The sequence below is a fragment of the Sparus aurata genome, chromosome 17, assembly GCF_900880675.1.
Source record: "Sparus aurata chromosome 17, fSpaAur1.1, whole genome shotgun sequence".
Classification (NCBI taxonomy): domain Eukaryota; kingdom Metazoa; phylum Chordata; class Actinopteri; order Spariformes; family Sparidae; genus Sparus; species Sparus aurata.
The window spans coordinates 19,377,327-19,399,975 of NC_044203.1; the positions used below are offsets into that span (position 1 = coordinate 19,377,327).

At 40.1% G+C, this 22,649-nt stretch overlaps 4 protein-coding genes and 1 long non-coding RNA gene across 20 annotated transcripts in view; 4 read left to right on the forward strand and 1 right to left on the reverse strand.

The window, feature by feature from the left end:
- Positions 1-1,053: 1,053 nt before the first annotated feature.
- Positions 1,054-5,560, forward strand: LOC115567554 (serum paraoxonase/arylesterase 2-like). 2 transcript variants are annotated; one of them, XM_030394252.1, is made up of 9 exons: positions 1,054-1,240; positions 1,384-1,454; positions 1,542-1,597; positions 2,161-2,323; positions 2,911-3,037; positions 3,161-3,364; positions 3,448-3,529; positions 4,522-4,650; positions 4,769-5,560. In XM_030394252.1, the coding sequence occupies exons 1-9, from the start codon at positions 1,164-1,166 to the stop codon at positions 4,928-4,930; spliced, it is 1,071 nt and encodes a 356-aa protein (XP_030250112.1). In that variant the 5' UTR covers positions 1,054-1,163; the 3' UTR covers positions 4,931-5,560. The 2 variants fall into 2 exon arrangements, with proteins under 2 accessions (XP_030250112.1, XP_030250111.1); XM_030394251.1 differs by having other exon boundaries at positions 1,063-1,240; positions 1,330-1,454.
- Positions 5,561-6,650: 1,090 nt separating this feature from the next.
- LOC115567495 (serum paraoxonase/arylesterase 2-like) lies at positions 6,651-11,746 on the forward strand. The gene is made up of 9 exons (XM_030394163.1): positions 6,651-6,742; positions 6,998-7,065; positions 7,316-7,371; positions 7,523-7,688; positions 9,386-9,509; positions 9,602-9,802; positions 9,922-10,003; positions 11,277-11,405; positions 11,484-11,746. The coding sequence occupies exons 1-9, from the start codon at positions 6,660-6,662 to the stop codon at positions 11,643-11,645; spliced, it is 1,071 nt and encodes a 356-aa protein (XP_030250023.1). The 5' UTR covers positions 6,651-6,659; the 3' UTR covers positions 11,646-11,746.
- Positions 11,445-15,697, reverse strand: LOC115567494 (potassium channel subfamily K member 5-like). The gene is made up of 5 exons (XM_030394162.1): positions 15,128-15,697; positions 14,332-14,443; positions 13,084-13,250; positions 12,797-12,965; positions 11,445-12,665 (listed from the first exon to the last, which is right to left on the reverse strand). Exons 1-5 carry the CDS (start codon positions 15,311-15,313, stop codon positions 11,971-11,973), a joined length of 1,329 nt encoding a protein of 442 aa, XP_030250022.1. The 5' UTR covers positions 15,314-15,697; the 3' UTR covers positions 11,445-11,970.
- On the forward strand, positions 14,689-15,488 carry LOC115567499 (uncharacterized). Its single transcript, XR_003981209.1, has 3 exons — positions 14,689-14,823; positions 15,225-15,268; positions 15,372-15,488. It is a non-coding gene; the product is annotated as an uncharacterized LOC115567499 (long non-coding RNA).
- A 3,272-nt stretch (positions 15,698-18,969) lies between the features above and the next one.
- The window catches only part of LOC115567493 (titin-like), a 36,571-nt gene continuing 32,891 nt past the window's right edge, over positions 18,970-22,649 (forward strand). For 14 of the 15 annotated variants that reach the window (XM_030394144.1, XM_030394157.1, XM_030394158.1 and 11 more), the window contains exon 1: positions 22,296-22,442. In XM_030394144.1, coding sequence (XP_030250004.1) covers positions 22,412-22,442 — 31 coding nt within the window. In that variant the 5' untranslated portion in view covers positions 22,296-22,411. Of the gene's footprint in view, positions 19,384-22,295; positions 22,443-22,649 lie in introns of those variants that run through there. The other variant, XM_030394147.1, reaches the window with a different exon arrangement.

The following is a 22,649-nucleotide window of genomic DNA, read 5'->3' on the forward strand; positions in this document are numbered from 1 at the left end:
CAACAGGTCACTTATAGTTCAACTCCAGTTTCCATCCACAGCATCCGTTGGACCCTTATTGCACTGCAGCTACTGTCCCACAAAGACTGAAGCTGTGGTTAACCCTCACCACACTTCTAGGACTGATCCAACAGACTCAACTGGCTGCACAGCTTTTTATGCAAACTGCATCATTAGAGCAGTTTTTAGACTTTCCAGTCGTGCTGCATTCAGGAGCTTCTTGTATGTGGGAAATTACACAAAAAAAAAAAACATTTAAAAAGAGAAAAAGGAAAGAGCTGAAAGTGAGTTTGGTGAGCCTGCTGTTGACAACAAACATTAAATGTCCTGTATTTTATCCTGTGAATCAGGTAACAGAGCAAAGAGGGACTGCATCAATCAGGTCGTGTGTCGGTGTGTGTATGCTGCAGGATGTAATTTAATGGAAATGTTGCAATGCAAAAAATGCAAGTTCATAAAAACTATAAACTGTATTTGTATCATAACTTTCAAAAACAAAGTCACAGAAACAAATAGTTCACAAAACAAAGCCTACAGTTTAAGAACAACATCAATATAGTTAACAATAGCATCAAATTAAGGAATAGCCATAAGGTAAATTATATATATTTAAAGAGCATACATCAGTTTGCCTGCCTGAGATCCTCAAATTAACCAAAAAATGGAAAATTCAGTCAGTATCACCTCAGGTTAGTCTACAAGACGTTTCTGTGGCTTCACAGCAAACACACAAACTAACTGAAGTGGATGGGAACTTGTAAAACATAGCCTTGAGATCACAGATTAAATTCAATGTCGATGTTATTCGCACCCTCGCCCTGAGTGAAGATTTCAACGTCAAAAAGGGTGTTATATGTCTTTTCAAATCAATTTAGGATCTGGAATTTCCGAAGATGTTGATTATGCTGGGAGAGTTTGATTTGTATTTTCTGTTAGTTTCACGTTTTACAACAAGTCCCAATCTACTTGAGTTGTTGAGGGGAACACTGCAGCGTTGAACATTGCAGTGTTTTGGGTGAACTTCCCCTTTAAGCGCGGACTCGTTTTCACATTTCCGACCGTCTGGAACGCAGCATTTTACTCGCGCCTGCACAGGCACTCCTCGGCTGCTGGACTCGGTGATTTGAAAGCGGTTTGTGAAGTCTGCCCGTCCTGACTCCAAAATGGGAAAGTTGGTCTGCTTATCGATTGTAGTCGCTGCCTTAGCAGCTCTGTTCGGAGAGAGGGTCGTCAATCTGAGGTAAAGCACGAACCCGTCCATGTTCGGACATTGGTTCTGTTGTTGAGCTGCGTTGTTGAGTTTTTTTTTTTCTCTGCATGGAAACAAAGTTGGTGTTGTGGTCAGCTGCCCTCATTTGACTCCTGTGATCCAAAACATTGCAGGAAACGGACCCTCGCTACAAGAGAGTTGGTCCAGAATCACCTCCCCAACTGCGTCGAGCTCAAAAATCTGGGTAAAGCAACAAATTAACGTCAGAGGAAACTGCTGCTAAAAAAAACATGACGTGAGCACTAACATGATGCCGTACAACTGCTTTCAGATTATGGTTCAGAAGATATAACCATCCTTGGAAACGGGCTCGCCTTCATCAGCACTGTAAGCACTGAAGTCCAGGCTCTCTTCCGTCTGTTTAATGTGTGAAAAGTTAAGGCCTCAACTAAAGTTGTTGGAAAAAGGAAAAAAAAAAAATATTTTCTTTGATTGATGATCGATTGTTCTGAAAGTTATATAAATGATATCCCTCCCAGTCGCTCAGGTCACATCTTTATATGTCCTCTAACTTTACAATGAGTTAAAAAAGAGAAGAGACCGAAATTGTCCAATGTGAGAGGTTAAAAAGCAAATTTTGGGGATGTTTTTGACTTAAATTACTTAAATGATTAATCTTTTATCTAAATGGTCCATTTTTTTTTCGCCATTGATCAATTAATTGACTGACTGTGCACCTCTGTTATTAATGTAATCAGCATAGCATCGAGTCAGTGTTGGTCTAACCCCTCTGATGACATGACATCCTTCATGACCCCTATTAAAACTGCACGTACTTGGCCAACATCTCCTTAACTACAGAAAAACAAAACTCATCGTTCTTCCAACTAAATGTGAGCTAATGATCGTTTCCTTCAGTAATATAATGATATAAATTGTAATATCTAAAGGGTCTGAAGTATCCTGGACTCCCATCCCAAGATGTGACCGCAAAGCTCTTCGTGGTCGATATGAAAGATTCACGGAAGAAACCAGTGGAGCTGCGCATGCCGAGAAACTTCGACCTGGAGTCCTTTAACCCTCATGGCATCAGCTTGTTCACTGATCCAAGTGGTAAAAAGAACTTTAACTCACTTTCTCGTGGTTGCACACATGTCACACACGAGTCTTGACAAGACTGCACCCAAAGGGCAAAAATCCATTTTTCCCTGCGGCTTTCTACGGCTTTTTTACCCAAATTTTGTGACATTTGTATGTATCAGCAACTTTGCATGGTACGTTAATGGCACAATTGCATAATGATAAAATGTTCAGTTCAGCTGACTGTCACCAAAGACCCCTACTGTTTACATCCCTTTTAATCTGGGCTTGTGTGTGCACGTAGAGAATGTGAACAAACCTGTTGTGATCCCCTGCTCTGATAATCTCAGTGGGTCCAATGTGAGCAAAGCAAAGCTTGTCATGCCTGTACCTGGAGTGTGTCAGTATATGTCATATTATATGTTGATATGATAACGCACACAATCAGCAGCTGCGTGTGGGGACTGGCACTTGGGACCTTTGACAAGTGTCAGCCTGTGTTCTCTCATTGTTGTCGCTGTTACTATAAAAGCCTTGATAAACTTTTTTTTTCTGTCACACACACCCTTTTGAGCGTGTCTGACAGTATTTTTTACAATGCCTTTGATGCTCCTCACCAGACGATGCAGTATACCTCTTTGTTGTCAATCACCCTCAACACAAAAGCCAAGTGGAGCTGTTCAAATTCGCTGAGGAGGACTTCTCCCTGCTGCATCTGAAAACCATCACACATGAACTCCTCCACAGGTAAAGTGACATATTTAAACTGGACCTACCGTGAGCTATAGCACCATGTTGTGACATATTCACACTAAAACTATATATTGAGATTTAATAATGAGTGTCTTTTTTTCTGATCAATGTCTCCAGTGTGAACGATATTGTTGCAGTGGGAGTGGACGCCTTCTACGCAACCAACGATCACTACTTTTCCCATCATCTCCTTAAAGCTTTTGTGGAGACTTTTCTGGTGCAGCCGTGGTGTAACGTCGTGTACTACAGTCCTGAGGGAGTGAAAGTGGTCTCTGAGGGATATTACTTCCCAAATGGCATCAACCTCTCACCAGACAAAAAGTAAGACAAAGCGATGTGCAGGGTCAGTCATGCTTCAGATTCTGTCTTAATGTCCTCATTCTGATAATCTTTCTCATTTGCAGGCACGTATACGTGGTGGATCTGTTCGACCACAATGTGCACGTGCTGGAGCGGAAAGATGACAATGGTTTGGTCTCTGTGAAGGTAAATAATTCAAAACTTTCAGCTATATGAGCGTGCAGTCATTTCTCACAGCACATTATTAGAATCGTTTTTTTGATCTAATGAATTTGTTTGTTACATCAGCTTTAATAAGTAAACATTTTATACTGATATTATACTGTGTTAGGAGTATTAAAGTTATTTATAAACGTCTTAATCTGTCGACACTCATTGGGCCAGAATGGTTGAACATATTGACACGATAGCATGGCCGATTAAATTACAAAATAAAATGTCAGATAAAATGATTTCAAGCAACGCATGAGAGCAGTTAACTCTGACATCAGAATCCAAAAAAAACAATAACACTATATCATCATATCCTGAAATTATTACCCAGCTCCCCACTGAGCAGAAACATCCAAAAGACATCAATTCCACGTGTTTGATGACACTGACTGACATCCAGTGTATGGCCAGAATGAAGAACCTGTTGTGTTTCAAAAATAAAGTATTTATGACCGCCATCCTGTAACTTTTGCTGCATGGAATAACATTTTGCCGTCATAACATCTTTTATTTTGAACCACAAGAAGTTTTGAAGTTGAAAAGACATCACAAAAACGTTCATCCCAGCTCCTCACTCTGCGTCTTTTCCACTCAACGTTGTTTGTTGCTACAGGTTTTAAATTAATATGCAATGATGAAGGAACTTTGATTATATAAAATGCTGTTGGTAAAAGTTATTCCTATAAACTCACATGTTGCATGGATTTTATTTCAAAATATGTACTTATTAAGACAAATAAGATCATGCACTAATGGCAAATATTCTCCATATCATGTGATTCAAGGGCTGCAAAAGCAGAATACACTGTTATAAATCTGATTGTGCTAGAATTGATCCTGCCTTTCCTGTCTCTCCAGCTGTCATTGTGTCAAGAAAGCAGATTGGCAAAACATTTTCTTTTAGGTAATCAAAACGGGATGAGTGTTGATGATTAATTCTAACCTTGTGTATGACACCTTCCCAGTCCATGCATGTGGGTTCGCTCTGTGACAACGTTGAAGTTGACCCTGAAACTGGCGACCTGTGGTTGGGCTGTCACCCTAATGCATGGAAAGCTTTCATGTTAGACCCCAACGACCCACCTGGATCGGAGGTTTGTCCTTTTAGGTTTAGTCTCTTTTTGTAATGTTGTCAGACAAAAGCAAAACATTTGTTTTTTTTGCTGCATCCACTGTTCAAATTATGCACCGTCATGATTGTGTTTCCTTCAGGTCATCCGCATCCAGAACATTCATTCCGATAAGCCAGCAGTGACTCAAGTGTACGCTGATGACGGCCAGGTGATCGTTGGCTCCTCCGTAGCAACTACGTATGAAGGGAAGTTGCTCATCGGCACTGTGTACCACAAAGCTCTGTGCTGTGATTTGAAGTAGGCAGTGCCTCTTTGGCAAACGGTTTAGATGAGAAGACTTGAAAACAAATAAATCAGAACTTCAGTTGAAGAGAAGGAAATCAAGACTCACCTCTTTGCAAGGCTTTAAGCCAGATGGTGCAATGATGAATTTGGTTGGTGATGGCATGGATATAACAGCTCTTAAGAAAGATGCTTTATCTTGTTGTAGTAGACAGGAGCTGATGATAGATCCAGCCGGTGTAAAAGTGCCTGAAGATCCGCCAGGAAGGGCTGGAGGAAGATAGGTGGAGGATGTTTACCAGATTTTAGCATGTTTGAAAATGGTGTCAAACACAGAAGTTATTGAGCTAAAGATGATTGAACTTCTATGAAAGAAGTAGTTTTGAAACAATATTTTACATCAAACATGTACAAAACATAAAAAGTGTGTGTGTGTGTGTGTGTGTGTGTGTGTGTGTTGTGTGTGTGTGTGTGTGTGTGTGTGTGTGTGTGTGTGTGTGTGTGTGTGTGTGTGTGTAAATCTTTACATATGCGGTGAATGTTCCCAAATGTTTTCACATGTTTACTTGCTACTGTTGATCTAAAGTTCTCACATCTTGTTTCAGGTATTGAATTGTATTGTAAATAAAACAATTCAAGAGAGGCATGATTCAGTTGTGGTTTGTCTTGTGATTCAATGGATGTGCACAAAAAGAAGTTGAGCAGTGAGTCCACAGACGGGGTGACGGCACAAAGTATTTGACTGTAGGCAGTTGATGCTTTACAAAAAGTGTTTCATCAACTGTTGATGTAACCGTGTTGCGTATCTTCAGACACAAAAGTCATATGTTGTTGCCCCATTCCACAAGAAACTCGGGTCTGACAAGTTTTTCCTTGGAATAACTGATTTAAATTTGGAATACACCATTGAGTCTTCAAGATGTAATCATGAGGTTGATACAGGTGGTGATGTTTAGAGTACCCTAAAGTCATACTCGGGCAAAGATATTTTGTTAGAATATTATGTACATTTATATGTATGAAAGTCACCCAATACGACTTGTACTTGAGTAAAAGTCTTACAGTAACTGATATCGAATGTGCTTCAGTATCAAAATACAAGTAAAGTAGATTACACTGCGTAGTAATCATTAGATCTGATATTCAGCATTTTTATGATATGATTTATTTGATCTGATTGTTAATACATTAATTTAAAGATGCACTACTTTGGCTCTGATGCAGCCTGCAATCTGTAAAGTAACTAGTAAATACAGTTATCAAATAAATTTAGTGGAGTAAAAGTACAATATTAGTTGCTAAGAGGCAGTGAAGTGGAAGTATACCTCAAAATGGTACTCGAGTACAGTGGCCCCTGTAAATGTACTTAGTTACATTCCATCATGGGATACCACTACACAATAAGGGTACATTTACTTTCCTATCCTTTACAAATGCATGAGTCATGATGACTGAGGACGTATGCAGAGGTCCTGTTGATCACCATTAACAAGGTCACTATGGTCACTATGACTTGATGTCATTAGTTCACATTTAATAGATCATCAGTTAAGGAACAGTAATTCACAGTTACCTCATGCATTAAAGGCATTGAATAAAAAGAGTCATGCATTAGTTATGTGTATGATTTGTTCCCTCACTGTAATGTGTCAGCAGTAGTGTTTGCGGCCCACACACTAGCTCCATCTCTGGTGCAGCTTTGTAAAAACACTCCTAAAGTGTCCCAGTGCAACCTTTGACTTAGAAACATGGCTGCCATGAAGAAAGTGCTGGTTGCTGCTGCTGTCGCTGCCCTGGCAGCTTTCATTGGACACAGGTTTCTTAAACTGAAGTAAGTGTATTATCTTCAGAAGAGAATTAGGAACAACTTATGGTAGTGTTGTAGAAGTTAAGAAGCGTTTTCTCAGTGTTGACAGCTCTTTCATACCACAGTTAGTAAAGAATCTAGTACTGTATGGATTTGCAGGGAGGGACCAGCTTATCATGATCCAAGCTCTGCTAATGGCATGGTTAAGAAATGTGTCACAGTAGACTGTGCATTTGTTTTCCTATGAAAGGCTTTTTTTATATTTAATTTCCTCTGCAGGGCATTAAGTCTTGCGTCCAGAGAAGTGCCTGTGAAACACCTCAATTGCCAATATTTAAAGAATATTGGTAAGTAGGCATTCTTGGCTTATTTTCATGTCAGTGTCTTAAATTTGTTGTTTATGTTGTTAAAGTGTTATGTAATCTTAATATGTGTCTGGACTATTTATATGTGAAATGTGATCACACATGAAGAGTATGAAGTCCAGTGTAGCTACCGGCAGTAAGTCAAGTGTGTGTGGTGTGGTAATGTTAGGGTGGTCAAGGATTAAGAACTGAAAAGTATAAGAAATTGTATTTTGTTTTTTGTTTTTTTCAGATTGTGGGGCAGAGGATATCACAATACTAAGAGATGGACTGGCCTTTATAAGCACAGTATGTCATAAAATCTTAGGATAGCTGCATTAATCATAGCTACTGCATCATTGCACTATGCTGTATTAACTATTCAAAACAAACCAGGAAGCGTTTGTGTGATCTGATCTGTGCCGACTGATCTGTAACATGCCGTGTTTTTTCCACTCAGGGGTTGAAGTATCCCGGACTACATTCGTTCTGTGATGCACCAGGGAAAATCTACATTTTGGACCTCCTGCACCCGAGGCCAACTCCTGTGGAGCTGCAAATCAAGGGAGACCTGGACCTCAGCACCTTCAACCCTCATGGCATCAGTGTATACACTGATGAAACAGGTGAAGTACAAATCAAGTGCAACATCACCACTATAGAAAGACGAAAAGAAAGAAATGTCCTATGGATAAAATGTTTACCACTTAATGAATTAGATCGTTTTTCAAACTTCCTTTGAAGGACTCGACAAAATCTCAAGGCACACCTGGTGTTCAAAAGCCGTGCAAAACAGCCTTGCCTCTGTTACACTTCTTATCTAATGGCTCTGTACATATTTGTTTAATGCCATATTGCCAAAGAACTATATTACTCATAAATTATTCAGCAGCTCAGTTAAAGCAGCAATACACACCGGATGGGTCAACAAATGAAATAAAATTAGTTGAAGCGCTCCACACAATCCACGTCACACTGGCTGCCAATCAGGGCCTCTTAACGATTCCCACCACCCGACAACAGCATGAACAGCAAAATACTTGGGTTCCCTGTGAGGTCTTTAGAGGATTTTATTAGAGTGTAGAATTTGCCTCTGTATTTTGAAATGACTGCGTATGCAGCACTGATACAGTAAATTAAAAAGCTAATTCTTTAGGCGTACTTGTTGTATAGTTGTATAATTGCAAAATCCCACGACACATCATGTGAGACAAGTTAATAAGATGAAGAGGAATCAAATATTGGAAAACATTAACAGTAAGTGTCAGACACTAGTGAATGTGTTTAATCCAGTAAACACTGCCTATTATAGAAAATTGCTTATTCATAAAAAGTATTTACATATATTTTACATAATATTACATTAAAATATTTTGTTAGGATTTCAGCTGCTGCAAGTCATGTGACAAGCAACATTTTGTATGACTGGTCTGCTGTGAAAATATTCATTATACCGGTCTAAATCCCCTAAAATGTATTGTTGTTGTTGGTAAAGGTTGTCAATAATTTACATTAAACCAAAAACATTTAAACAATTTCACTTGGATATCAGATTGTAAGAGGCAGCAACATATCTACAACATATCTGCTGTCCTGTTCTGCTGGAAAAAAGCAAAGGAAAAATGTCCTGCTTCTGGGGAGCCAGGAACAGAATTGGAAATCAGTCATTATCACCACCAATTTTCTTGGCAAAGGACCTGTTGACTCATGCGACAAAGCCCGGCAGATATAGAGAAGGCTTCTGTGGCTCATTTATGCTACAGCAGATTGTTGAGCAAACCTCATATGCTCACATTTGACTAAATTAGTGGTAATCCAATTTTTATTGGTGGAGTAACTCTTTAAATTGGAAAAGGTACAAATTAGTAAAGAAGTAAGTGCATTGTGAAAACCTATTTGGAAAAAGTGTATAAAATGTGAAAAATATAAAATGTGTGTAAAAGTTAGATTTTTGCTTTTAAGTATTGTAGGCATTTTTTTCTGCAGTAATTACCTCCTCACACAGTAGATTTTCTTCACACATACTTTCAAATTTACAAAGATTTAGATTTTAATTGAAGCAGCCACAGTAAAAGATCATCAACAGGGCCCCAGGCACACTAAACGGATATCAAAAAGAAGCCGACTGTTGCATATCCTCATGTCATCGTCTCAGCCGAAAAGCAGCACTAAAACACACTTATCACAGTAACCAAGAGTGTCGCAAATCAGCCAGGATTAAGGTTTTAAATGTTCATAGTATAGTAAAACATACAATTGCAGTGGTATGACGATGAGAGCTGAACATGGATCAAACTCACAACACACTGCTGTTTGTTTGCAGACGACTCCGTGTACCTCTTTGTTGTCAATCACCCACACTACAAAAGCCAAGTAGAGATCTTTCATTTTGTTCAGGACGACACTCTTGTGCACCTTAAAACCATCGCCCACCCCCTACTCCACAGGTACGTACTGTATGATAAACCTCTCACAGTTTCACACATTTCATATTTGATGTTCTCCGCGTGCTTCATATCTTGTCCTTCATGTCTTTCAGCGTAAATGACATTGTCGCAGTCGGAGCTGAGAGCTTCTACGCCACTAACGACCGCTCCACTCCCATTGATGCGATTAACTCTCTGGGCATCTTCCTGGGCTTCGCCTGGTGTGAGGTGGTGTACTACAGTCCAGCGGAAGTGAGGGTGGCAGCCGATGGCTTTATGTCCTCAAATGGCATCAACATATCGCCTGACAAACGGTGATTCTCAGTTCATTTCGCTGCATGTGCATCCTTTTTTTAATTTAATGTAACTTCACAGCGTTCTCTTCCATATAATGCTGAAGTAATATCACATGAATGCTCTTTTTTTTTTACAGGTATATCTATGTTGCAGACATCCTTGACCATGAGATAGATGTTTTTGAGAGACAAGAAGGGGAGCGATTAGTGTATGTCAAGGTACTGCAGTGTTTTCTCATTTTCTACCCCAAGCAAAAGAAAACTGAAGGTAGTTTGACATTTTTGGAAATACAGTTTTTAAAACCATTGCTCATGACAAAAATATTTACACGCACATAGTTTTGTTCTGTTTAAATCAACAAGATATCAGAGCTTTTCATGCTGCATTTTCTTAACCCAGGCCTATCCTGAGTCCTGAATCAAGAGTTGACTCTGGGATAACTCAGCCCCTCAAATGTTAGATGTACGCTACTATTGCTTGCCTTGCGTTCTGGGATGATGCATGAATAACCTGTTCCCTCACTATTAAGTGTCAGCAGTAGTGGTTGTGGTCAACACACTAGCTCCATCTCTGGTGCAGCTTTGTAAAACCACTCCTAAAGTGTCCCAGTGCAACCTTTGGCTTAGAAACATGGCTGCCATGAAGAAAGTGCTGGTTGCTGCTGCTGAATAGCCCTGTTTCACACTGGCACCATTCAGCCCCATGTTTAGTCAATTTTAACCCCACCAAGCTCTGGACTAAACCTGCTCTGGAGCAGAGCCGGCCCTCAAATAAAGTCAGGGCTATCCCACTTTGGAATGTGCCAGGATGCGAGTGTGAACGCTTACATAGCCTGGAGCTAAAAACTCTGTTAGCCTGATGCTGAGAGGGTCCGAGGAGTGCTTTAGTCCTGGGCTAACTGCAGTGTGAAAACCAGTGGACAGGGCCAGGCCAGCTGTTTCCCATCTGTTTCCAGTTTTTGTGCTAAGCTATGCTACTTTGCTGCTGGCTGTGACTCCATATATAACCTACAGATATGTAGAGCTTCAACGATTAACTGCTAGTTGTCGACAATTAAATTAATCGGCAACTATTTTGTGTAAAATTGTTTATGAAAAGTTAACATTTTCTGTGTGTGAATGTGAATATTTTCTGGTTCATTTATTCCTCTATGACACTAAAGTGAATATCTTTGGACTGTGGGTAAAACAAGACATCTGAGGACGTGATCTTTGGAAAAACAGTGAACATAGGGATATAATGCTATATTTAACATTACATGCTATATGGTTGACTCAAAGTATCCCACAATGTATTGTGAAAAGTAGTGTACAACCAATGGTCACTAACCAAACATTATATACCATCATGCATTGCACTGGAGGGAAAGAAAATCAATTTCAGCAGTGTCCAAAAGGAGAACTCCCTATGTAGTAAATGAGTGTGTAACTTCACAACACAGTATGTAAACACGCTCCACTCTCAATGACTGTATGTTATGTCTCCAACCAGTCGGTAGCTGTTGGGTCGCTCTGTGACAACATCGAGGTGGACCAGAGGACGGGGGATGTGTGGCTGGGTTGTCATCCAAATGCTATGAAGTTGTTCAAGTATAACCCTGAAGATCCACCTGGCTCCGAGGTTAGTGAGTTTCATGAAATGATGCATCAACACTATTACTTAAATTTTTCCTGATATGTTTATTCGTGTTTCCTCCAGGTCATCCTGATCAAGAACATTCACTCAGAGCAGCCGGTGGTGAGCCAGGAGTACACCGATAATGGCCATGAGATTATGGGCTCCAGTGTGGCAGCTCCCTACGAAGGAAAGCTGCTCATCGGCACTGTTTTCCACAGAGCCATGCGCTGTGATTTGAGATAATCTGTGTTGTCTGTGATCGCTACTGATTGAGAATGGAAATTATGTAACAAAAGATTTGGATGGATGTGGGACCAAAAAATAAAACATTTTGATTCACCGTTGATGAGTGATGATGATTTGTTGTGATATTTTACCTGCTGCGTGCTATACACTGGCTCATTGTGTGCAGATTATCAATTAAATTTGATCAGAATAATGTCACTGCAAAGCAGGAAACTGTCTAACAGTGCAGCCGCAGTTTGTATTGAGTCATTTAGTGACATTTTCACAAAATTCTGATAATTCTTGATACTTTTTGATTTCAATTTTTTTGAGAGAAAATCTTTTAGCCTTTTTCACCTTTATCTTCTTCTACCTTGGATATTGTAAACCTACTCCCCCCACCTTTAGGATGCTGTACACTTTCCTCCTCTGTAGCATCTTTGACAGGTACAGTGAAGACGATACCGCCAATTTCTGAATCAGATGCACAGCTGTCCTTATTCTCCTCATTTTCCGTCCCCAATTCAGTTTTAAGCTCAGGGTCTTTCTTGTTTTCTTGTGTTAGAGAATTTATCTCTTTTTGTTCACCTTTGTCCCCGACAGCCTTATTATGCGTGAACACTTCACTGATGCTGACTAAGCGTCGGCGCTTGGGCGAGTGCTGTAGGGTCCGGATGTTGGTGGCCAGGATGTCGCTGCAGCTCTGCGAGCGATTTATGTTCTCTGCAGGCTTTCTTTTAAGTGCCGTGGCTCCGATCTCCTTGATGATCGTGCTGTAGTCTTCATCCTGCGGGAAGTCGAAGATGTCGATAACGGTCGGCTTTGCATCTGGGATGTGCTTGTCCTCTTCGGACTGCAGCTCATCATCATAATAGTGTCTGTGCCTGTGTCGTCGTCTTTTCTTTAGCACCTTGTGGGCTTCTACCACCATGTTTACGTTCCAGCTGAAGAAGAGAGACAGCCAGGCCAGGCCCATGTAGATCCATAACTCAGCACATACTTTGTACAGCGTTGGGTAATCCATTTCTGGATTCACACCTGAAACGAGAGTCGATGCAAAGACATGACTTGTATAAAAAAAAGGACTAAGCGAGACAAGAAGTTTAGACTCATAAATAACCTCAGTCAATCATTAAATGCCTTACATCCTGCAATAAATTAAAACTTACCTGCCACATAATCTCCAAAACCAACCGTTGTGAGTGTGATGAAAGAGTAGTAGAGACCTTCCAGGTAGGTCCAATCTTCCAGGGCCATGAAAACAACTGGAGGGATCAACAGGTGCACAAACAGCCCCCATAGCAGGAACAAGACTGTACAGATTAACTGGACCTTTTTCTGACAAGAAGGGAGAGAAGAAAAAAACATATTTATCAAACGTTACGCGATGGAGCTGCTTTTTGATACAGTATCCAGACAACAACAGACTAGCTCCAGCTTTCAATCAGATCCTTACCACTGAAACACCTCTGCGGATCAGAACCTGGGACAGACGTTTGGCCCGGTCTCCAAAGAATGAACCCAACGTGCTTAGCCACACCAGACACAGGGGGATCCCACACAGACCGTACAGGATGCAGAACATGCGGCCACCTTTAGTTTTCGGAGCAACATTACCAAAACCTGTAAATCAGAAGTAGAAAATATTAAGACAAAAACAGTGAGAGATATAACACATGTTTGCATAGGTTTATATAAAGTAACCACTGGTTTCATGGTTCTTTAAGTTATTTATGAATTCTTTGCTGAAAGGAGAAAATTTGGGTTGCCATGTTGAACAAACAGCTATTGGGATGGTCCGGATCTAGGCAGAGGCATTCTAGGCAAATGCCAAGGAGCTTACTGTCCAGACAGAGGACAGTAAGTGTTTAACATATATTTATGAAAACTAAATAAATAAATAAACAAACATCTAAAAGAATCTTCAGTCTAAAACATCATTTCAATGTTCATATATTTATTTATTCATTTTTAAACACACACGCTAGTTATACTTTTCTTAGTGCACAAAGAAATAATTGCGTATGAATACCAAAATATGAATAGATCAGATAAGATATAGCGAGTGTAATAATAATCATGTGGCATTTAAGGAACTTAAAACAAGTATCAAAATGTGTGCGTTGGGTGGCCTGAGGAACACAGTCTGCCCAGCGTAATCCGTCCATTTAATCGGGCCCTGCCACTGGGTATCATCCTCTAGTATGTATTAAATGCTTTGTCTTTATTAACTTGCTAGTTATTCATTTTTGCAGGAAGACCTCCCCAGTGTTTAGTTACTAGAAGGCCTCCACATCTATTAATGACTTAACTGCACACTTGGTGGCTTGTGATAGAAAAAATATTCAATTCTCTGCAGTTGTAAACGTTTTGAATTTATTAAATCTCATTATTTTAAAACAAGCCTTCATGGTTATTATAAGAGCTGAAACTGCTGTTTTTGTTCTTTCTGACTAACGAATAAAGCGTTTATTAATCTGACTACAAAGTAGCACTGAGTTTTGAAACAGTTACTCTCACGTAAAAATAATGTTGGCCTTCAACATTCAGTTGCTTATTTTGTGATCTAAATAATATATTTAAAAAATTAGATAATCATGTGAGTCCTGTTGTTTCAGTGTTTCATTTTAAACTAAAGGTAAATAAATGAATGTAAAAAATGGGATCAGGCCATGTTGTCAGTGACTGCAGACGTCATACAAACCTATAGTGGTGACAATGGTGGAGGCGAAGATGACGGAGTTGGGCCAGTCCCAGGACTCGCGGTATCTCTCCCCAGTGATGGTCACACCTTGGCCCGCAGCCTCTGACACGATCTGCGTGAGTAACAACAGGAAAAAAACCTGTCTCAACAAAATCCCATTCACAAACTCCCGTAACATCTACTACCGCTGTGACTACTACACATCTAATACACACTGATAAACAAACGCATTGATTGTTCTTTTATTTCTTTATGATGTCTAAAAAGGAAAAAAAAAAAAAAAAAACCTGAGCCGGGCCTCATCTGACTGAAGCATGGGCACACCTTGGGCAAACATTCAAATATTTGTGGCTTCGGGAGACGCGCACCGACAGGTCCAGCACAGCATGTTTCCCTAAATCATGGCTGCTTAAAGACTTTTATTCTACAGCGTGGAAATACAACCAGAAAAAAAACTTTCAGTCGTTGTGTTTTCACATGATCCGCTCTAAGGTTGGTGTTTTCTTTATGTCTGCTCATGAGCAGGAAAAACTGGTTCTGACCGAAAGCGTACTGACGCACAAACCACGAACTTCTCTTTTACTGTGTGAAGGCTCTTAAATATACAAGAGACACACGATCTACTATCACCCAGCAGGACAACATCTGTGAACTGTCAGACTTTATTACTTTGATCTCACAACTTTATTAGAGAGCTGATGATGGCTTCCCCAGTTCTTTGGTGAAGTCATTCGCAGAAATGTACGATATGATGGACAGATTAAGACTTTTCAAACTATTAAAAACAATTCCATACCTCAAGAATTTCCTCCAGACCCGCCTCAGTTAAGCAGGGATACTTCTCCAAAATGTTCTTCTTATCGACCTTATATTTGTCTCTGGCTGATTTCCAGTTCGGCTCCTCGAGGATTTGGAATATGGCGGCTCCGATCGACAGGTAGAAAATAATACATGAAGTTAAAAACGGACCCTTGTCGGCCATACTAAAGTCATAACTTCAGTCTTACGGCAACAAGTAAGCTCTCATTGTTCCTATACAGATCCTTTCGTCACCCAACCAGCTCTGCTGTCTTCCTGGTCAAACATAATTGGGTTGTGTTACACTGCTCCAAGTGAATGACACAAATTCTGCACTCAGATAGCAGATCACTTCCTCAGGTGCTGTAAAACTTATCAACCATACATATTAATAACCCTCTTATTATCCTATTGATATCAACACATTAAATAAAAAAGACTGAAATACCCCCTATTTCACAAAACTATAGTGAATTACTTTTAAGGTTTAACTTTTTTTGCACAAAAAATACATTTACAATACATCTATCCTTTCTCTCCTGACTGAGGAACACTGCAAGATGCAATAATAAAAACATTCAGCAGAGGGGGTAACATAGGCCGAAAACAGGATTTCACACACTTTTGTGAAGCATGCATGTGAATAAAATGGTGTGTGTGTGTGTGTGTGTGTGTGTGTGTGTGTGTGTGTGTGTGCTGGTGGTGACAGTTGCTCTTATCTCCAAGTGCGAGCATCCAGAAGGCTGCAGCTGAGTGTGTAAACTGGGTGGATCGTGGCTGCTCGGCATGATAATGGCCGAGAGGTGGGACAATATACTGAGAAATTTCAAATGTAAGTATCCTGGTGCTGCAGTCTATCGATCAATCTATCTATTTATCTATCTATGAAAAAAAGTCATTTCAAATTTTAAAAAATGTCAATGAATAAACACATTAGTATTTCCGGGGTTAAAAGGGGCACTCCACCAATTTTACTCCTGGGTTTTAGGTAACACTGAGACAGATGTTCCAGCTGCAGCAGCTGCCAGGCTGATGTGTACTGCATCTCCTGGGAACACGCTGCTTTTTAAGGAGATTTCAAAGGTCCTCAGATGGAGACATAGCTAGGATTTATATGTGGGCAGTGGCGGACCAAGGATGTGTGCAGGGCAGGGGCTATAATAAAAGGGGGGGCACCAGCTGTAGGTGGTGGGGCACCAATGCGCAGAAAGTCGTGATGCATTTATAGTGAAATGGAAGTCCACCGTTGAAGGCACTTCATCATGTTTTATGTACCATAGGACTGAACTGTGTTTTTACGAAAACATTTTGTACTGTTGATTGAATAAAATATAGATGGAGCTTCCAGGTCTGAAACTGAAGCCGATGCAGAAGTTTCAGAACGAGGATACTTCACTGGCTGCAAATACAATTACAATTTTATGTAAGCTTCTGAAAAATGACCCTACTGTTAACATGATTACGATCTCAGTAAACTGTGTCTTAATGAGTTTATGGTCTCAATTTTGGTTCATGGTATCTTCAGGTTCTCGCTTCTGTGTCCAAAAAGCTAAGATACTGAGTCTGTAATACCAAAGTCAAGGCTTCAAAACTAGTGGGAGGTACATTCACATCTCAAACTCACATTTATGGTGAGGGCCTGTTTTGCTAGATGAATGTGACAGCAGACCTCTAATGTCAAACTACACATACGTATTGCTTTGCACAATGAAATCCAAGTGAAGTAACACACATTTCTGAGTGGAGGGGGACTTTATGGATACACCACTTTATTTCAGGGACCCACAGAAAACAATAACCTAACTATTTAATAAGAATTTATTAGTTACTCACTCCTTACTTACATGACATCAACCAGGACCATGATGAAGGTGATCATCAGTCACTTACAAAGTATCTCCTGCTCCTGTTTTGTTGTAGAAAATTATGTGTTGCAAACTGCTTCCTATTGCCACACACGCACAGACACAACAGCGCCCTCGTGTGGAGGAACCAGTAATGTGTATGCAGAAATTGCTTCACACAACAGAGGCGGTTCTGTAACTATGCTGGTATCAGTCTGCTTGTGACCAGTCAGTAACACTTGCACAAAAGCAAAAGCTTAATCTTTTACCACACATTCCTCTCTGATATCCAGGCTCGGCGACTGAAAACACCAAAGAAAACACATGACCACATAGCAGGAGAGCTGCAAGTGCTTTGCACTGAGCTGACATTTTCATTACCCTCAGTGCAGACATGAAGACTTTTGTCTTAGATGGATAAAACTGTCCTAAAAGACAAAAAAAAATATCAGTCATTATCTACCCACCCTCATGTAGCTGGAAAGTAGTTTTGTAGTCCACAAAACATTTCTGGAGATTCACAGCAAAACAGAGTTGCTGCATTTTCCTAAACAACAGTAGTAGATAGGGACTTGTTTAAAACTAAAAAAACAAAAAACAAAAAAACAATTACAAAAAAATCATTTACACCATTTTTCAAGCCAAAATCACGAGCAAATTAGCCGATGCATAAACACAGCATTAACACAGAAATAATCCCCAAATATATTATAAGGTAACCGTTTTACATAAAAAAAAAAACAACTGCTGAAAGCATTCAGTCCACATTAATGTGTAATGTCATACTACTTTGCTAACTTGCTAACTTGCTAACCTGGGTAACTACGATACTGCTAACAGTGTGTGTTAGCAGTATGCGACTATGGTGGCCTCCAAGCACTCATGTCACAACATACCTGAACAAACTCAATAAACAAACGCGCTGTTTTCTGAATAAACTGAATAAAAACAATACTGTTTACTTTGTTTATGTGGCAGACCCTGCCACCTTTCTAGCTTCAAACAATTGTTCTGGGGACCTTATTTTCCTCTGAGAACAGCTTGTTTATTCCGTTATGGTAACATTTTTTTATTGTTATTTTCTCATTAATATTGTAAATATTAAAATTATGAGTTGAATTTTCTTCTCCAAAACGACATAGTGCCCCTTTAAGTGTGCTGAGTCAGTCTGAATTACCTCACCCAGCAATGACAAGCACTGTGCTGCAGGAAATAGTCTGCACCTGACACACCTGTGTGACTAAACAAAGGTGGCTCGCTGTGTGTGTACAGATATGTAACGCTGCAATCTCGCTTCCTCGAATACTAACGTTACTCTTTTTTTATTTTTACTATACTAATAACAAGTTAGGAGTCATCAACGAGGTTAGCGCTCCCACCTCTGATCTCCACCCATCATCACTACTTAGTGCTTCGTCATTGCTGCGACACCGCCTCTCCGCGGGGACCTGATCGGGAAAGTCTCCAACCTGCTCTGAAGTGAAACACCGGAATCATGGCATCAAAATAAAGGTGTGGGAAAACGCGCAGAGGACACATCCGTCTGCTCAGGTAGGTTTCGCCCACTGACATCGTCACTGTGTTGACATCGCACACCTTTTTTTCCCTTCTTCTTCTCCTTCTTCACTTCCCGTCTCCTCGCGGCGGCGGCGGTTCGTTTGGAGTTCACTGCACCGTATTTAGATGGATTACGGCAAACACGACGAGGTCAGGCATGTTTGTGCTGTTAGCCGACAGAGAAAACAAGACGCAGGAGTCACAAAAAACCTACTGGAGTACACGGCGAAGGTGGTAAGAAATGTCTGCCAGGGGTTGCTTTCACCTGCCTGGAGAGTCACGGCCCTAAATACTTTGTCTACCACAGATACCTGTCTTAAATTATGACAAACAAGATAAGTCAGACAAGCTAATGCCACTTGACATATGTATATTTTATGACTAGGTCTGTTTTATTATGCTGCAAATGCAAAACCTGTGTTGTTGTTGTTGTTTTTTTTTTTACCTAAACAGCTTATTTGGGTCAGATATACCCTTGTGATATTGTTTCCCTCTCTTTTTTTTTCAGTTCTCAGAAGATGCTAACTAAATGCTAAGTTGTTCCCCCCCCCAGGGCTGTTCATGATATAATACAGGGCACAACTGTAATAGATTAGTTATTATTAGTTATAGATAGTTATTTATGTGCTGTAGAGTCATTTATTATGTAAAATAGAGGCTTTTTTTCTTACTTGACAATGTGTGCTGTCATCCTTTTAATTTGATTCATATAATCTCTCTATTATGTGTCTTTTCACTTGGATAAAATAAGTATTTACTGACCTGACACTGTGTTTCCCTCCCTCTCTCTCCCTGTCTCTGACCTGGTAACCCTGTCTGGGATTATCCATTTAATCTTCTCCATGGATGTGATGTGAGTATCAATTACCATTTGAGTTATATAAAAAAAAGTGAATGGGAAAGGCATTATGATCTGATTGAGGCATTGCATGTTTGAATGATATCGAGGACATTGCATTAATGTGTTCACGCAGCACATACATAGTGACAATTATATCACCTTAACAAATATACATGTAAAAATATGGCCCCTTTAATGCAGCACAATATGGCTTCAAGGTTATTCAGGGTGTGATTAAGCTCTCAGCTGCAGAGAAGTATGTCATTTATATTTATGCAACCATTCTATTAAGTCATCACTCATCAGTCTTTATAGAGACTATTAAATATTAATTCTTTATTACTTATATTTGACATGCCATTCCCACTGGGATCTGAGTGCAGACTTTGTAGACATCGTTGTATCCTCTGCTTGCATGTATTCGCTGTTGGTGTGACTGGTTGGACCGCTTTTCTACCATGATTCTTCCTGCAATTGTGTGAAAAGTGACCATTTACTTATGTCACAGGACAAAAAGTTTGTTTTGCTTTATCTGTGAATAAATTATAAAAAAAAAAATGGATGACATCCTTTATAATGTTCAGCATCAAACAGATGTAAAGATTTTGGTAAACATTTTTAAGTAATCCCAGTGAGAGCTTTAGTAGCTGGAATTACAGCTTTATGTTGGCCTGCTGGTGTCCACATCGGACCAGTTTTGGGAGGGGTAGTGTGACCATGACGCATCTGGACGCAAACACATCTTTATCTCTAATGAACACATGCTCCAAGGGTGCCTTACAGCTCTATGTTAAGGTAGATTAGTGTTGGTAGGGATTCCCTCTCTCTCACAACACATAATTATGTTGAACCAGTGATTTGATCGTTCACCGTGGAGTGTTATTTTAATGTAACACTAAATGTGCACTTATATTTACCCAGATTTCTGTGTATGTTTGGGAAATGTAAGTGTAAAAGAAGTTATTGCATTGTTTAATATATGGGTGTCAGTATATATCGATATTGATGATAACAGTGATACTTAAACACAAAATATTGATATTGTTTGAACAAAACATATAATAATACTGTGTAATGAATACTTTGCCCTTAAAATCATGTATGTTTCGTTTCTCTTGCTTTGTCATAGTAGGTGGCAGTTTCACACATTAACATTAGTTGCCACCTACCATAAAATGTCAAATTGTTCTTTTTATACACTTTTGTGCAGTTATGTTTACAGACACTCTCTCCATACACTTGTGTTTTAAGTCTTATTTATTTACCAAAGAAGAGAAAAGAGACACAGGAAACATTATAGATGGATTTTTTATCATGTGAAAATTTCTATCGATTCAAAGATAATATCGATATTGGGAATTTTTTAGGCCTTGATAATCATGTAGAGAGAATTTGGTAACATGAAAACACTTTCAGTATAAGTTGAGAATTTTTGTGAAAATAACATTTGGTCAGTTCTTACTGCAGACCTATAACGCTGATTGTCCACTCATGTCAACAAAATGCATGTGCATGGTTGATTCATTTGCCATCCATCCACCAGGTGGCAGTGTAATTTAAGAAAACATGGCCATGTGCAGGAGCATTAGACATCAAACACAAAGTAGCATGTACTTAGGTGGCCTGGAACGTCCACTACAATCTCTTCATAGTACTGTGAGCTCCAGGGCTTGGTACAGTGTTTTTTTAAGGAGATCTCAGACGACATCCAAGCGCATACATATTAATATGGCAGTTCATTTCCAGTGTGACTCATCACTTTACATTGTCTCTGGATGCAAATGTTTGTTGCAGTTTTCCTAGCTGCAGGAAATTAACAGTTTTTTTAGGAAATGTGTCCTTTCCTATTGTCTGCTTTAGATTAAGGTACTTAATGTACAACGTAATATCCTGAACCTTCCCCTCTAAGAGACATCACATAGTTTGATTTAAATTCTCTTAGGTGTGTGTGAAAGCGAGGATTCAAACTGGGCCTAAAACAAGAAGGATGGGCAACATGTCTGCTGGCAGAAAGGGGGCAGAAACATGGAACATTCCTGGTTCATTAATTCTTCATAACTTAATGGTGTGCTATGAATATTGATGCGCTGTTACCATCTATCCCGCTAGTGCTCTTGAGAGCTCAGATCCTGTGCACAAATAAAAACCCTGCAAACCATGCCTCCATCACATGCACACAAAATTCATATTTAAAGCATTTTCAAAGCTGCACAAGTTGTTTTACATAAGAGGGAAGGCGGCGTGGCGTGTGATGTGTACCCAGATGCAGTATTGGAAGTAGGAGAGAGATGAATTGGGTGGAAGTAGTATGGGACGTTATGTAATCACTGAGTGATGGAGCCAGAGAGGGATAAAGATGTTCCAAACAAACATAACCCCCATGCACTCAGCTGGAATAATGCACTGCGCCATCGCATGTGCGTGTTTGCCCGTGCTTTTGAACAAGCTAGGTAGAGTGATGGAGGGAAACAAAAAGTGTGCGTCAGTGTGTTGGGTGTGTCTTCTGTGCGAGTGGCTTGTCTCACTCAAGAGTCTGTGGTTCCAGTCTGTCACTGTCTCAAGGGACTGTGGGTCTGTGAGTGCTGCTCCTCTTCTCCTCCCCTCTCTTTTCTGCCTCTCCTCCCTCTCCTGGGTCCAGCTAAACACCTGCTCCATGCAGGAGGCACACAGCAGTGCAGGGGTTCCTAAGCAACTGAAGGCAACGCGATGAGTTCATGTTCCCTTTGTTTCCCCTCCCTCAACCTTCCACTAGTTATCTCCCCGGCTTTTCATTCCAAACAGTTAGGAACTATATCCATAAGTACTTTCTGCATGTACCCGGCTGGGGTTCATCAGATTTTTCCTGTTAATGCTTAATGTTACAGTAAATGTTAAACACCACCAGTGGGTGTGCTGTTGTGCTGCTTATGCGTCATTACTTTGCTCAGTGATCAAAGTCTAAACAAGAAAGCATGATTATCGACTGTTACTGTTCTAGAGAGACTCTTCTTTTTTAGCGTCTGATATTTGGTGTTGCTTCTTGATACCTATTTTGGACTTTATGATGAGATTTACAGATCGCCTTTGTACTGGTAAGACATTTTATTCCATGCATAGCAGAATTAATTGCCCAGAAATGACATGTGTCACCGCTGTATGCTGCATGAACTTGTCAGTGTGAGACAAAGGTGAGGGTCTCTTTACCCCATGTGGCTGTCAGAATAATGAACCCCTTTACCCTCTTCCTCCCTCCTTTCTGCCTATGAGCCGTATGGCCCTAATGGGGTCAGGCAGATGGG